The sequence below is a fragment of the Watersipora subatra genome, chromosome 1 (assembly GCF_963576615.1).
Source record: "Watersipora subatra chromosome 1, tzWatSuba1.1, whole genome shotgun sequence".
Lineage (NCBI taxonomy): Eukaryota > Metazoa > Bryozoa > Gymnolaemata > Cheilostomatida > Watersiporidae > Watersipora > Watersipora subatra.
This window is the reverse complement of record NC_088708.1, coordinates 41,183,133-41,198,633: the sequence shown is the minus strand read 5'-3', so window position 1 is coordinate 41,198,633 and position 15,501 is coordinate 41,183,133. Positions and strand designations below refer to the sequence as shown.

The 15,501-nt window shown below is 36.8% G+C and overlaps 1 protein-coding gene across 1 annotated transcript in view; it reads right to left on the bottom strand.

The window, feature by feature from the left end:
- The window catches only part of LOC137400480 (sorting nexin-13-like), a 37,932-nt gene extending 23,291 nt beyond the window's left edge, over positions 1-14,641 (bottom strand). Inside the window, exons 1-6 of the mRNA XM_068086809.1 lie at positions 14,547-14,641; positions 9,656-9,870; positions 8,776-8,912; positions 8,212-8,316; positions 6,359-6,531; positions 3,468-3,609 (exon numbers count right to left, since the gene is read on the bottom strand). Of these exons, the coding sequence (XP_067942910.1) occupies positions 3,468-3,609; positions 6,359-6,531; positions 8,212-8,316; positions 8,776-8,912; positions 9,656-9,861 (763 nt within the window). The 5' untranslated portion in view covers positions 9,862-9,870; positions 14,547-14,641. The remainder of the gene's footprint in view (positions 1-3,467; positions 3,610-6,358; positions 6,532-8,211; positions 8,317-8,775; positions 8,913-9,655; positions 9,871-14,546) is intronic.
- Positions 14,642-15,501: the final 860 nt, after the last annotated feature.

Here is a 15,501-nt window from a genome sequence, read left to right as displayed (position 1 = left end):
CACATATTCCAGCTCACCACACTTCTATCAGTCACATCACAAAATATTTGAACCATAGATATACAAACCTAGATTGGCCAATAGGGAACAAGCCTGTCAGACTTAAATAGCATGACGTTACGTCATTGTATTGTACCTAATGCTTGACTGCACTGTTGTTTACAATGGAGCTAATGAGTAGAAGGTGACAAAATCACATTTATTTTCACATAAAAACCTTCTTGGATACAGAATCTAGTGAACCAAAGCGATTCTGTGATAATATCTGATAACCACCATAGATTAAAACTGTAAAAAAAATGAAATGTTGCACACAAATCATGAGCCATCAATGCTTTATTTGCCACCCCCTCTCCTATCCCCCTTCTCTCTTTTCGGCTTTCCTCTTCTCCCAAGAAGAAGGGGGAAGGGGAAAAGAAAGAAGGGGGAAAGGAGAGGGGGGCAAATAGCCCACCCACCCGAAGAGCCAGACCCTGGCTAGGTAAAAGACTAATATCATGCTGAGCTAAACATGACTAAATATGATGAGCCTGTGAAGTTTCGATCTGATCAGGGAAGCGGATCAGTGGCTTTCTTAGCTAGAGCTGGAATAAGACCAATGAATGCAGGGTCGGGCCAGACTCAGGGTCAGCAATGAGGGCCAAGATCGAGTCGGACCGGGTCAGCATGCGCGAATTTTCTATTCATTTAAGGTTAAGAGATAGTTCTATTACAGCCTAATGTTGTGACATCAATAACCTAAGATAAAAGTACCCATTATCACACCAATCATATTTTGTGGCTTGGTTTATAGATGCAATTTACAATTTATGGCTAGACATTGGTGGATCATTGCTATTCAATGGGTGATAGATTAATGGCATGATTTGGCTAGTGTTTTTATTACAGATTTTATTTTCAACTGCTACTATAATCAACAAGAGATTAGTTAAGAAATACTTTGCAAATATAGAAATGGATAACCCAGCATAGTGGAAAGCAAAAATCCATCACTTTCCTAAAATTTCTGGTATTAGTGAAAGAAACTAAAAATAAAGTAAATTTGCTGGATTGAAGGTTCTTAGACGCGTTTTTAAGTTCCTCAGGATACCTTCGTTGTAAATGCCTCATTAGTAGAGGTGGACCCTTCTTTGTAACTTAACTTGTTTTCGCATATTGTACAAATAACTTGGTACTTCCCTTTCTTGACCGGCTTCTTCATGAACTCCCAGATCACTGACATGTTGATTATTTCTTGCCGAAAAACGTTGTGAAACCTATAGTCCAAAGACTATTGTCGCAGACGTAAAAATATAGTCTGAACTCACCTTGTTTTATTTCGCCTGGTCCTTGCGCGCTAGGACTATAATACACGACTCTATTTCAATCGCACTTAAAAAGCAATATACAATCGCTCTCATTTAGCCATAAACCTACCCGTGTCTTTGTATAAAAAGACTCAAGGGTCGGGTGGCTCGACCAGGTCACCTCTGACCCGATGGGTCAAGACCAGACGAGCTACCCGTGCCAGTTCTATTCTTAGCTTCATAATATGCCCTAATCGAAATATACCTCTGCTATCTCATGAGCTAGGCCACTAGCATGAAGATTACACTTAAACAATAGCATGATGTTGAACCTCAGCAACCTCTCCATGGTGGCAATTAGTGCTAGTCTGGGAAAGTTTGTCACCAACCCAGCACTACTAAGCAACACTCTCATCGCTTTCTCACTGTGGTTGCAAACCTCAATCACCACAGGTGAAGACAAAGTCAAGCCACCACGTTTCTTAACTGTGATTAGGGAATTCGTTGCTTGGTTGACATCATAGTTGGTAACATCCACAATGCTAGTGATACAATCATTACACTTCAGCTTTAGTGACCGAGATACATAGCCAGTTGTAAAATAATCATTGTCTTATTTTTGACTTAAGACATACTTGCATGCTCACCATATTTAGTCATGTTTAGTTCAGCATGATATTAGTCTATTTACCTAGCCAGGGTCTGGCTCTCCGAGTGGATGGGCTATTTGCCCCACCTCTCCTTTCCCTCTTCTCTCTTTTCCCTTTCCCACTTCTTCTTGGGAGAAGAGGGAAGGCGAAAAGAAAGAAGGAGGATAGGAGAGGGGTTGGCAAATAAAGCGTTGAAGGCTCATGATTTGTGTGCAACATCTGATAACTTTTATAGTTTTAATCTATGGTGATTATCAGATATTATCACAGAATCACCTTAGTTCACTGGATTATGTATCCAAGAAGGTTTTTATGTGAAAATAAATGTATTTTGTCACCTTCTCCTCATTAGCTCCATTGTAAACAACAGTGCAGCCAAGCATTAGGTACAATACAATGACGTAACGTCATGCTATTTAAGTCTGACAAGGCAACCAATGGGAATAGCTATTATTGGCCAATCTAGGTTTATATATCTATGATTTGAACATATTGCCTTATCCCAAACATGCTCGTTTATGCATTTGTATTACAGGTTTTAAAATACTGCACAAACTATGCCCAATATTTGTATTTATCATTCCACACATATGTCAAACATCGTTTTCTATCTTTTGACACCAACATACAGTACATGTGTTACATGCACCAATCATGTTTCAGTTTATGAACTTTCTGTTACTACAACCCACAATTCACTGTCCAGACTCTTCCACAAGATTAATAGATTACCAAATTTTGAAACACTTTTGTTCAACTCACTCAACAGTTCCTGATTTCTCATTTTTGTTTTTAGCATTCAATGAAAAACATTATTTTGGTGATGATTTACTCATGTAAATAAAAGGTTATGTATACATGCATAGAAGAGTAGGCACTGAGCTCACTAAAGAATCTAAACTCAGACCACAGACGTCACAATTAAATAAGAAAGAGAGCCAATGAGTTACTCTTATGCACACATATATACATATATACATATATACATATGTATATATACATATATATATGTATTTATGTTCTACACGTGAGCGAAACAAAAATGTAACATGCACTTAAATTCTTAACTTGAGAACCCAACTGATTACATCTCCTGGTTGTTCTAATACCACTTTTAAACAAAATGTTTCACAATCCTACAGACACAATCCTACACTGGTATGCTGGTTAATTTTCTACTGCTTTTATATTTTTTAGACTGCATTTGTGAAACTCAATTTAGTCTCTTTATCCGTAAGGACATTTTACTACTAACAAAAACGTGTTACACATATCTAGTATAAAAGCAATTCACTAAATTTATGCCATATACATGTATATGCATAATTTGGTGGCCTAAAATAACTCTTTCACATACCGATGGCCATACCATATTCTATAACATATTTTATAGGCTACCACAGTAGAACCGAGTTACAAACTTCACAGCTAACATAACTGAGACATCAGAGATCAAGTAGGTGAGTGTTCTAGTACCATACTATATATCAAGCAATACAATATACTAATTTGCATGAAAAGGACTGCCTACCATCTACACCTCCTGTGTCCTTTGACCGAGTCCTTGACATGTCCTCCTTGACCTTAGTCAAAACACTCTGTACTTCCTCTATACTATTGCTCATTCTCAGGGTAGCAATAAATGAGTCATTTGTTAGCGTTGTGTCATAACACTGATTAAAAGAAAGAAAGCTTCACAGACATGTTATATTCATGAATGTTAAAAGCAGAGGGTTTTAAAACAAATGAAAACTCACGAGTGACCAATGACATTTAAGTTCAACAGTAGGACTTTTTTTAATTGGTTTATTTAAGTGAAAGCATGAAATAATGATGCCTAGTATTATTGTAGAAAAACAGAATAAGTAACATTTGACAAACTGAAATGTTGTTTCAGTTTGTCAAATATAATAAAATATATAGCTGTAAATATAGCTACACATACAATTTTTTTTAAAGTTATGGATAAATCTAAAAATCCTTCCTCAGAACCCTTCCTCAAATCCTTGGCCAGAGATTTTTTGTGTTCAAACAATATTTGCTACCACTAGACCACACGTGGCCTAGTGGTCTAGAGCACCTGACTTAAAAACAACAGTTCGGGGTTCATTTCCCTAAAAAGTCAGCTGGTGGTGACAAGAATAATGTCCAACCTTAAATTCCTCTCTGCTACTGGGCATCTCTCCAGACATCGAGGTTCCCTTGCTGGACTCAGGCAGGTCCAGCCGTTACAGTTACTGTAAACTGTAGAACTCTATGGCTGTACAGTTACTGTAAACTGTAGAACTTTATGGCTGTACAGTCACTGTCAACTGTAGAACTCTATTGCTATACAGTCACTGTAAACTGTAGAACTCTATGGCTATACAGTCACTGTAAACTGTAGAACTCTATGGATGTACAGTCAATGTAAACTGTAGAACTCTATGGATGTACAGTCAATGTAAACTGTACAACTCTATGGCTGTACAGTCACTGTAAACTGTAGAACTCTATGGCTGTACAGTCACTGTAAACTGTACAACTCTATGGCTGTACAGTCACTGTAAACTGTACAACTCTATGGCTGTACAGTCACTGTAAACTGTAGAACTTTATGGCTGTACAGTCACTGTAAACTGTAGAACTCTATGGCTGTACAGTCACTAACAACACTGGTGGCTCAGACATTAAACAAAGACTGCCTTTATCAACAAAGAGCTGATGACCATTTTAAAAGTTCATGTATGAAGCCATTGGCAAAAGAGACTTATGTCTAGTTCAAGTAACAGTGAAACAGCTACCTGTCCAGCTAAGTGATGGGCCTGAGACTAGCCGGAACAAGCTACGACCAGACTCCAATCTACAACACCTATTAGCATAAATATTTATAAGTTCGTACTAATAGTGTATACAATACTTTAAATATTATATTACTTTGTATTTGAGACAAATTAAAGACAATCTAATATATATTTATGTTAATTAAAACCATTTCTATGAATTAATAATTTCTGATCTATTCTTTTGAGTATAAACCAGAATGTTTTCTGAGTTTTGAAAATGGAAGTTTTAGCTTCTTCAATTCATGCTAGCTTGACCTAGTAAATGGCGGACTGCTTACAGATGAGAAAGTTTTCTAGCATATACTATTAGCTGAAGATGATAGAGGCAATGTAAAAACAAGAAATAGCTTTGAACAATTTGAAAACATAACATAGTCATTAGTCCTTCAGTTTCTTAGTAAATGCATAACTTGCAGATGAGAACTTATATCAGCGTATTACAAATTACATTTGCTCAGCTCTCCTGGTTTCGCTTTTGCCTAAAACAAGACCACTAAAAAGCTACCACTGCAGATTCCAAGACTGACTACTAGCTGACTTCACAACAATTCAAACAGCGTTAGTTAGTATTTACTTATAATGGCAGCGTGTAATATGCTCAGTAATGTCTATTGAAGAATGGCCAGCATGTATGTCAGCTGATACTACTAAGCAATACCCAGTACAATTGTATTAGTATATCTACATTATAACTATAGAATCCGGTAAGACTACATGAAGTGATGGTTTGTATAAGATTAAATTTACTACTAACCTGGCAGACCAGAGTGCTGTGAGAAACCATCCGGTGTGCCAATAAAGCACAGATAATGACTATATGCACAATTATCCTAAAAACCTGGAAGGTGAATGACTGGTGAAGGTTATTCACCAGTTCAAGTGTGATGTTTGGTAAACACATAACATGATGATACGTCAATGTTACAGGCTTAAATCCTGCACAATGCAACCTTTTTCCATGTTCCATCGTGCTTTCAGACAGATGGACCTGGCACCCTGTCTGGATGAGTACCTTGGTAGTTTCATGTGTCATGAGAGATCATCAGGTGTGATGATAAAACACGGCCAATAAGTATACGCGCAGCTATTCTGAAAAGCCGTGAGGATGATTAGCTGTGTCATAGGGTTAGGGGCTGCTAAGCTAAATACCACCAGTTCAAATCCTTTACAACACAATTTTTTATCCTAGCCTCTAACCCTGGCTTTAGACAGACAGACACAGCTCTTATTATAGTAAGGATTGATGAATAATCAAGTCTGGAAGTCAACTAATGGTCAGTAGATGTACTATAGTTTTTACATCAACTCTGTACTCTGTGTACAAAATAATGTCACTCTGATAGATATAGACAAGAATGATAATATTAACATAACTAGCAATATTGGCTTTTGCTTATTTTTCCCATCCTTGGTCACTGACAGTACCGATAGGTCATCTATGATTGGTTCTACTCTGACTACATGATTGGCTATCGTTTGTGTCAACAAATTCATTCCGGTTAGTGACAGAACAAAATGTTTGACACGCCAGCTTCAAATAAACCTTAGTGCATAGCTGTACCAGTTAAACATTGTAGTTTGTGCTTAGAGCTCTTACCATCCATATAATATACTGATTGACATAGTCAGGTTCAGAGATTCTGTCAATCAATGGGTAGATAACTCCTTGCACAAGAACTTCTCTCACGATGAACCGGAACATTCTTTGGCTAAATTCCTCATCAGGTAGCAAGAAAAATAGAAGCATTTCAGTCAGCTCCTGGAGGTAATCTATGAGGAACAGAAAAAATGGGCATTTACTTTCGCTAACAAAGATAGAACAGTAAAACTGCAAGCTTCTCACTTTACAATTTGGTAATATTCATAGACATGGAAGCTTTTTCTCTGGCTTTTTACCGTTGTGCTGAACTACCAACAGTATGAGTACAACCTGGTAATATTCATAGACACGGAAGCTTTTTCTCTGGCTTTTTACCGTTGTGCTGAACTACCAACAGTATGAGTACAATTTGGTAATATTCATAGACACGAAAGCTTTTTCTCTGGCTTTTTACCGTTGTGCTGAACTACCAACAGTATGAGTACAACTTGGTAATATTCATAGACACGGAAGCTTTTTCTCTGGCTTTTTACCGTTGTGCTGAACTACCAACAGTATGAGTACAATTTGGTAATATTCATAGACACGGAAGCTTTTTCTCTGGCTTTTTACCGTTGTGCTGAACTACCAACAGTATGAGTACAACCTGGTAATATTCATAGACACGGAAGCTTTTTCTCTGGCTTTTTACCGTTGTGCTGAACTACCAACAGTATGAGTACAATTTGGTAATATTCATAGACACGGAAGCTTTTTCTCTGGCTTTTTACCGTTGTGCTGAACTACCAACAGTATGAGTACAATTTGGTAATATTCATAGACACGGAAGCTTTTTCTCTGGCTTTTTACCGTTGTGCTGAACTACCAACAGTATGAGTACAATTTGGTAATATTCATAGACACGGAAGCTTTTTCTCTGGCTTTTTACCGTTGTGCTGAACTACCAACAGTATGAGTACAACTTGGTAATATTCATAGACACGGAAGCTTTTTCTCTGGCTTTTTACCGTTGTGCTGAACTACCAACAGTATGAGTACAATTTGGTAATATTCATAGACACGGAAGCTTTTTCTCTGGCTTTTTACCGTTGTGCTGAACTACCAACAGTATGAGTACAACTTGGTAATATTCATAGACACGGAAGCTTTTTCTCTGGCTTTTTACCGTTGTGCTGAACTACCAACAGTATGAGTACAACTTGGTAATATTCATAGACACGGAAGCTTTTTCTCTGGCTTTTTACCGTTGTGCTGAACTACCAACAGTATGAGTACAACTTGGTAATATTCATAGACACGGAAGCTTTTTCTCTGGCTTTTTACCGTTGTGCTGAACTACCAACGGTATGAGTACAACTTGGTAATTCAGCACAAAGGTAAAAATTGATGAAATACCTAAACCCAGTTCTTAACTCGCACAAAAGTAAATGTGCAAGTTCTAAACAACTTAATGAATAACAAGCAGCAACATATAAAATTTGGTACAAAAACGGATGTATAATGGAGCTTGTCACACGAAAATATACTTTTGGAAATATAAACATATGACTCTCTAGTTAAAGAAAAAGCTTGAATCCATAAATGGTTTGACCTTATTTGAATCAGGATGACCTTGTCAGTAATATCTCAAACAAGATGAATATGAATTACCTGTTATCGTAAATTATAAGTTACGGCAAAATAACGCCAAGCAACAGTTTAAAAATATTGTTGGCAGCTTGGCCAATCAAAATGAAAAGAATACATGATTTTGGCTGGTTAGGTTAACTTCCTTTGTTTTCTTATAAAACTACCAGTGCTAATAGTACTGTCAGTGCTAACTGGTGCGGTATATAAGATAAAATGGCTACCAATTTCTCTTTGTTGGTCTGTTGAGACAGCCTCTCGACAAACCTCTTCCATTTCTGTTTCGTACTCAAAAAAATATTTCTCGATGACTTCTGTGGCCGGCTGCTCTAAAAGTAAGTACATGTATATCAAAAAGCAACTAATCAGAAATCAAACCAGGTGTACTTAATTTAGCTTGCGAATTCAGTAGCATTGACTACAAATGTCATTGTTTAAAGCTCATAGTGCCTTAAAATATAATTCGTGCTGATTTAAGATAAGGTTTATGTTGACTTAAGATAAGGTTTATGTTGACTTAAGATAAGGTTTATGTTGACTTAAGATAAGGTTTATGTTGACTTAAGATAAGGTTTATGTTGACTTACGATAAGGTTTATGCTGACTTAAGATAAGGTTTATGTTGACTTAAGATAAGGTTTATGTTGACTTAAGATAAGGTTTATGTTGACTTAAAATAAGGTTTATGTTGACTTAGAATAAAGTTCATACTGACTTAGAATAAAGTTTATGCTGACTTAATTGGGATGGTAGCACAATACAGAGGAAGAGAGCTTAATACAACTCACCCTCTCCTCCGTCCCCACTCTCTTCAGCATTCATCTTCCTCTCTTGCTGATAGGCTCTTCGGTAGAGCTTTACATGCGATGCCATCTCATCAACAAGCTTATGGGTTAGCAAAGGCGTCCAATCTATAGCCTTTGCTCTAAGGAGAAACATTGTGGATAAAATGGTGATTGTATGAGAGGCAACTAGAGACAGGTGATTATTTTACTGCCATAAAATAATTTTCTTTTATAACACTAACCACAACCATATGAATACGCTTTTGCAGCAATATGGAGAGAAGCCTCGTTTACAGAATTTGGTTACAACCAGAGAACAAGGTTCGCCAATGTCCTTCATAAAAGTTTTTTACGTAGCTTCGCACTGACAAACAATATTGAGTAAAAACCCAATTTTAAGGAAAAAACACTTGTATAGAGCAGGAATATCAGGTTGACAAGACCTGAATTTAAAAGTGTCTATGTTAAACTAATAGCATTGCATCACTGATAAGTGATGTTGAGATGAAGATTAAGCACCTTTGGTGAACTCAAGGCTAAATATTTGCTCTTTCATTTCACCCTAAAGAGTTCAAATCCCGTATGAGGTAATCTGTTTTTTTAACCTTCAACCATGGTTTTGGACAGACGGACACAGCTCTTATTATAGTAAAGATATATAATCTGCGGAGTTGGAATTGTATATAAAAATTGCTAAATTCATAGCAATAACATTGTAATGAACAGTGATAAGTGTGCAATTGACTTATGCAGTGATAGGTAGGCCATTGACATCTATAATGAGCAGTGATAGGTATACCATTTGCATCTATGAGCAATGATAGGTGTGCCATAGACATCTACAATGAGCAGTGATAGGTATGTCATTGACATCTATATATACCTGGAAGCAAAGTTAGCGATGGCAGAGTTGAGAACCTTGCGCAGCTCATGAGGAAAGGAGCTGTCAGTGCTGACCTCTCGATACCAGACGTCTATGTAGTCTCGGAATATGTACTTAATAACTTCCTGCAGCTGCTCATCGATGTTACTAGCTCCTGTCAGCCGGTTGTCAGCTTTGCCTTCCTTTGCCTCTCCATCACGCATCATTTCTATCAACTGCAAGAAATCAGCATGATGGTTTGTAATGCTGATGTTACACGGTCTAACATTAGATCATTACCAATATATATATATATATATATATATATATATATATATATATATATATATATATAAATCTCGGTGTTTGTCTGTAGTCTGTCATCTGTCTGTCATCTGTTGTTCGTGTGTCTAGTTTTAGTGAAAAAGTTTTAGGGATGAAAAATCTGCTTCGCACTGGATCTGAACTCGGAACCTCCAGTTCTGCAGACAGGTGTACCTATCTGCATTACACTACACATGCAACTGGCTATTCAATGGAATAAATTGTGCACGTACTTATTACAACTTCCAATTATTCTTGGCTTCACGCTTAACGCTTCAGCTTGAATGTAATGATTGTGTGAGAAAAAGAGATCATGACGCAATCTTTTCCCTAATACTGGCTTAAATTATAATAACGGCTCATAGCCAATGACAACTACATTACCTGCCACATTATAATAACGGCTCATAGCCAATGACAACTACATTACCTGCCACATTATAATAACGGCTCATAGCCAATGACAACTACATTACCTGCCACATTATAATAACGGCTCATAGTCAATGACAACTACATTACCTGCCACATTATAATAACGGCTCATAGCCAATGACAACTACATTACCTGCCACATTATAATAACGGCTCATAGCCAATGACAACTACATTACCTGCCACATTATAATAACGGCTCATAGCCAATGACAACTACATTACCTGCCACATTATAATAACGGCTCATAGCCAATGACAACTACATTACCTGCCACATTATAATAACGGCTCATAGCCAATGACAACTACATTACCTGCCACATTATAATAACGGCTCATAGCCAATGGCAACTACATTACCTGCCACATTATAATAACGGCTCATAGCCAATGACAACTACATTACCTGCCACATTATAATAACGGCTCATAGCCAATGACAACTACATTACCTGCCACATTATAATAACGGCTCATAGCCAATGACAACTACATTACCTGCCACATTATAATAACGGCTCATAGCCAATGACAACTACATTACCTGCCACATTATAATAACGGCTCATAGCCAATGACAACTACATTACCTGCCACATTATAATAACGGCTCATAGCCAATGGCAACTACATTACCTGCCACATTATAATAACGGCTCATAGCCAATGACAACTACATTACCTGCCACATTATAATAACGGCTCATAGCCAATGACAACTACATTACCTGCCACATTATAATAACGGCTCATAGCCAATGACAACTACATTACCTGCCACATTATAATAACGGCTCATAGCCAATGACAACTACATTACCTGCCACATTATAATAACGGCTCATAGCCAATGACAACTACATTACCTGCCACATTATAATAACGGCTCATAGCCAATGACAACTACATTACCTGCCACATTATAATAACGGCTCATAGCCAATGGCAACTACATTACCTGCCACATTATAATAACGGCTCATAGCCAATGACAACTACATTACCTGCCACATTATAATAACGGCTCATAGCCAATGACAACTACATTACCTGCCACATTATAATAACGGCTCATAGCCAATGACAACTACATTACCTGCCACATTATAATAACGGCTCATAGCCAATGGCAACTACATTACCTGCCACATTATAATAACGGCTCATAGCCAATGACAACTACATTACCTGCCACATTATAATAACGGCTCATAGCCAATGACAACTACATTACCTGCCACTGTTTATAAGCTGTTTTAAATCTTGAGCCAATGTATAGCGTAAGAGTGAGAAATGTTTATCAACAATCTATTTTAGATATGCCTTTATCTTTTAAATATTTATGCACTGTCTGAGTGCCTGGCATTGTATGGGTAATAAAAGGTTTTTGGCAAAGAAAATTTATTTTTAATCAACATCTACAACATTTACCATTCTAACTTTTAAATGAAGGTGTTTGTGTATTTCTGTGTGTGTCTGGCTAATGCAAAATATTTGAAAGCTAATTGATATATATATAAATCTCAGTGTCTGCCTGTCGTTACTTGTGCAGTGCGGGGCACTGCACAAGTAACGACAGGCAGATAACGACGATATAAGTTGGTGTTCGTTTTTATTTTTTTATTAATAACAGATAAAAATTGGCATAATACTTTGCCAACGATCAGAGCAGGCACATTATGTAGATAAATTGACAGTTAAAATGATAACCTGATAAATAAAGTTGATAAATATACTTAGACAGATACATATATAAATACATGTAGATAGTTAGGGAGGTCTATAAATGAGCACATAGTTAGGTGGATAGATAAATAGACATACAGACAGATAAGCTATCTAGTAACCTGTGTGTCAGACAGATAAGCACAGAGAAGCTATAGCTCAATGTTTAGGGCTAACTTATGATCAGTAAGTCGGTGGTTCGAGCCACACAAGGTCCGTTGGTGGTGTTGAAAAGGGCATCCAACTACAATTGCTGCAGTGTTAAATCTCATGAGCTAACGGCAACAATAGATTCTATGCAAGGAAGAAGACTGACAATGACAGAAAATCACTTAGATTTCTATCCCATGTAAATTGGTTCTGACTAGCTGTTACATAAGGTTGTCAAAGGATGGTAGAATACAAAATAACAAGTTGTCTGCTCTTTTTTTTAAATTACCTATTAGAAGAAAAGATAAGACAACTTTTTATTTCATGCTTGTTAACCGATAGCATAATCATCTACCAGTGACTAAATCCTACAATTTACAAAAGTTTTGCTTCGGTCTCCTGAACTTAGCACTCTGCCCTTTACTCATCACTCGGCTTATAAAATCAATATTCGTTAAATTTGCCACAACACATTTAGACCGCTTCACTTAGCAAAAACAAATATTACACTAAAAGCAAGGGGTTGACATATCATTAAAAGGAAATACATATGAATGTATTGTTGAATATGATAGCTGTCTTTTCTCATACTTAAATGCAATGGATAAAGATGCGACAATGTCAATGAGGCTTTATTTCTATTTTCAATCTCGGTAGTTTGATAGAGTTAATGATCAGTGGGCTGACATTCTCCTGCAGTTTAATGTCAGGTACTCAAATGTAGATTATGGTTTTATAATTCGAAGTTGCCCCTCTTACATTAGAATAGATTTCGTGATATGCATTTTTCTTCTGATATGACTTCAGAAGAAAACTAGGTGTCACTTTTGCATTGGTTTGGTTCGGGTGGTAAGGGGAGGTTATCTATTGTAGTAGTTATTAGATTGCTAGAACCATTATGGTCTGTCTAAAAGGTTAAACAGACTTAGCAAAGTTTTCATCAGTAATCAATATTATTTTAATTAATTGCTTGAAGGTTTTGTCGTTTATTATCATTTTATAAGTGGCCATATTTGACTTTCATTACGTGGTAACACAATAACTTTTCCCGTGAGCCAAATGGTCAATGCCTGCCGTTCGTTTTAATACTACGAACCTTTAGAGTACGATGAAACAGTGTAAATGTATCAATGAAAAACACAGACTTGGAAAATTGCAGTAATGCTTTTAGATTTCAACTTTAATTGCACTTTTCTGGAATTTATATTTTGTGTAACTTCACTACAGCCCTGCCAATCTTCATAGAAGAACTTGCAATATAGTGGCGGTATAGTGCTCAAATAAAAGTACTAGAAAGCCTTCAAAAAATGTTGAAAATTGCAAAAAATTAAATTTGCCCAAAAGCGCTGATTTGGTCACTAGATGTTTCATTTATCTATCTGTTTTTACATCTATCTAAAGCCTATAAATTAGGTGTATGTACGATGTTGTTGTTACACACCTTGCTTTACTTGATGCATGCTGACTAGGACATGTTGCTGCTAGGTAGCTACCAAGCAATACATATAATAGCTCCAAGCTGAATGAAGAACAAAAAAGCTAGCGGAAAGCGTACAAAGCTCATATAAACAATGTAAAAACACTTTGAGATATACAAACAAAAAACTATTCTTCAAGCTGATGATGATTCACTTCTTACATGCATCTATTAAACCTAGAGAGTGATGAAGGCATCCATCTATTAAACCTAGAGAGTGATGAAGGCATGCATCTATTAAACCTAGAGAGTGATGAAGGCATCCATCTATTAAACCTAGAGAGTGATGAAGGCATGCATCTATTAAACCTAGAGAGTGATGAAGGCATGCATCTATTAAACCTAGAGAGTGATGAAGGCATCCATCTATTAAACCTAGAGAGTGATGAAGGCATGCATCTATTAAACCTAGAGAGTGATGAAGGCATGCATCTATTAAACCTAGAGAGTGATGAAGGCATCCATCTATTAAACCTAAAGAGTGATGAAGGCATCCATCTATTAAACCTAGAGAGTGATGAAGGCATCCATCTATTAAACCTAGAGAGTGATGAAGGCATCCATCTATTAAACCTAGAGAGTGATGAAGGCATCCATCTATTAAACCTAGAGAGTGATGCAGGCATCCATCTATTAAACCTAGAGAGTGATGAAGTAGATTGGGTTGCGCCGCAGTTTCAAGCCCATCTGAGCAGGTGCTATACGGTTTCATCTATCACATAGGTGTTCTAAACTCGCTTCTTTGATTACAATTCTTTGATTACAAAATACACAAGTTCACAGGAAGGAGTTTATTACCTTAGGTATACCAACAGAGCTTGTTGCTAAGGGCACTTTGCTCTGTCCATAGGTGGCGTCAGAGCGTACTTTGCCATAATACAGGAAGACTATCAGGGCTCTAAAATGAAAGATTACGTGAACATAAGAAGTCTGACTGAGCTCCATCCAAAAGCCAATGGTTGGTGAAAAATAATAACTTTGATATGGAGGGTTAAACCACTCACTGATTGGTCATACAATAATGACCTCAAAAAGTCATCAGTCTGCTTCAGAAGTCGAGCATAGGTATATCAAGTCCTACATACTACTACCTGCAGCATCCCACGCATGTTATTTCAAACATAGAATAAGAAAATATAGAAATTTTGCCATATCACATTTAAAAAAAACAAGCATTAAATCTATTATCATCATTCCTTCATTTCCTGTGAATTGTAGCTTTTTATTCACTAGCTCGTAACAACTAGATGGCAGCCAAGTAGACAGAGAGAATTGAAGATGGCATTATTTCTGTCGTGCCACTAATTGGCACTCTCAAGTATTTCCTGCTCACATATGATACAAAACAACCAAACCCATTTATACCCAGCTGTGTTACATACATTCTACCGGTCAAATAAATTGCTAACGATTGCTAACGCCTTTCAAGTCAGCGCATATTTTATTTCTATATACCGATGCTGTTGTAATTTTCAGTGTATTTTTATAATGGTTATTATTCTTTAGTCATTAATTTTTTTCACTGCATGAAAAGAACTTTTCCAAAGAAATTGAGATGAGGCAAGAAACATGATATGTGTATACATTACCCTTACTCAAGTGATCCCCTAGTACAATATTTGGACTATTTGTTTATTGTCAACACACCAGGATGTACACGAGCTGAAGAGACACTATTCTCTTTATAAGATATTACCAAGCTTGTCTAGCCATTGGATATGATAAATTTATCTGATTGTATGATCTCATATTG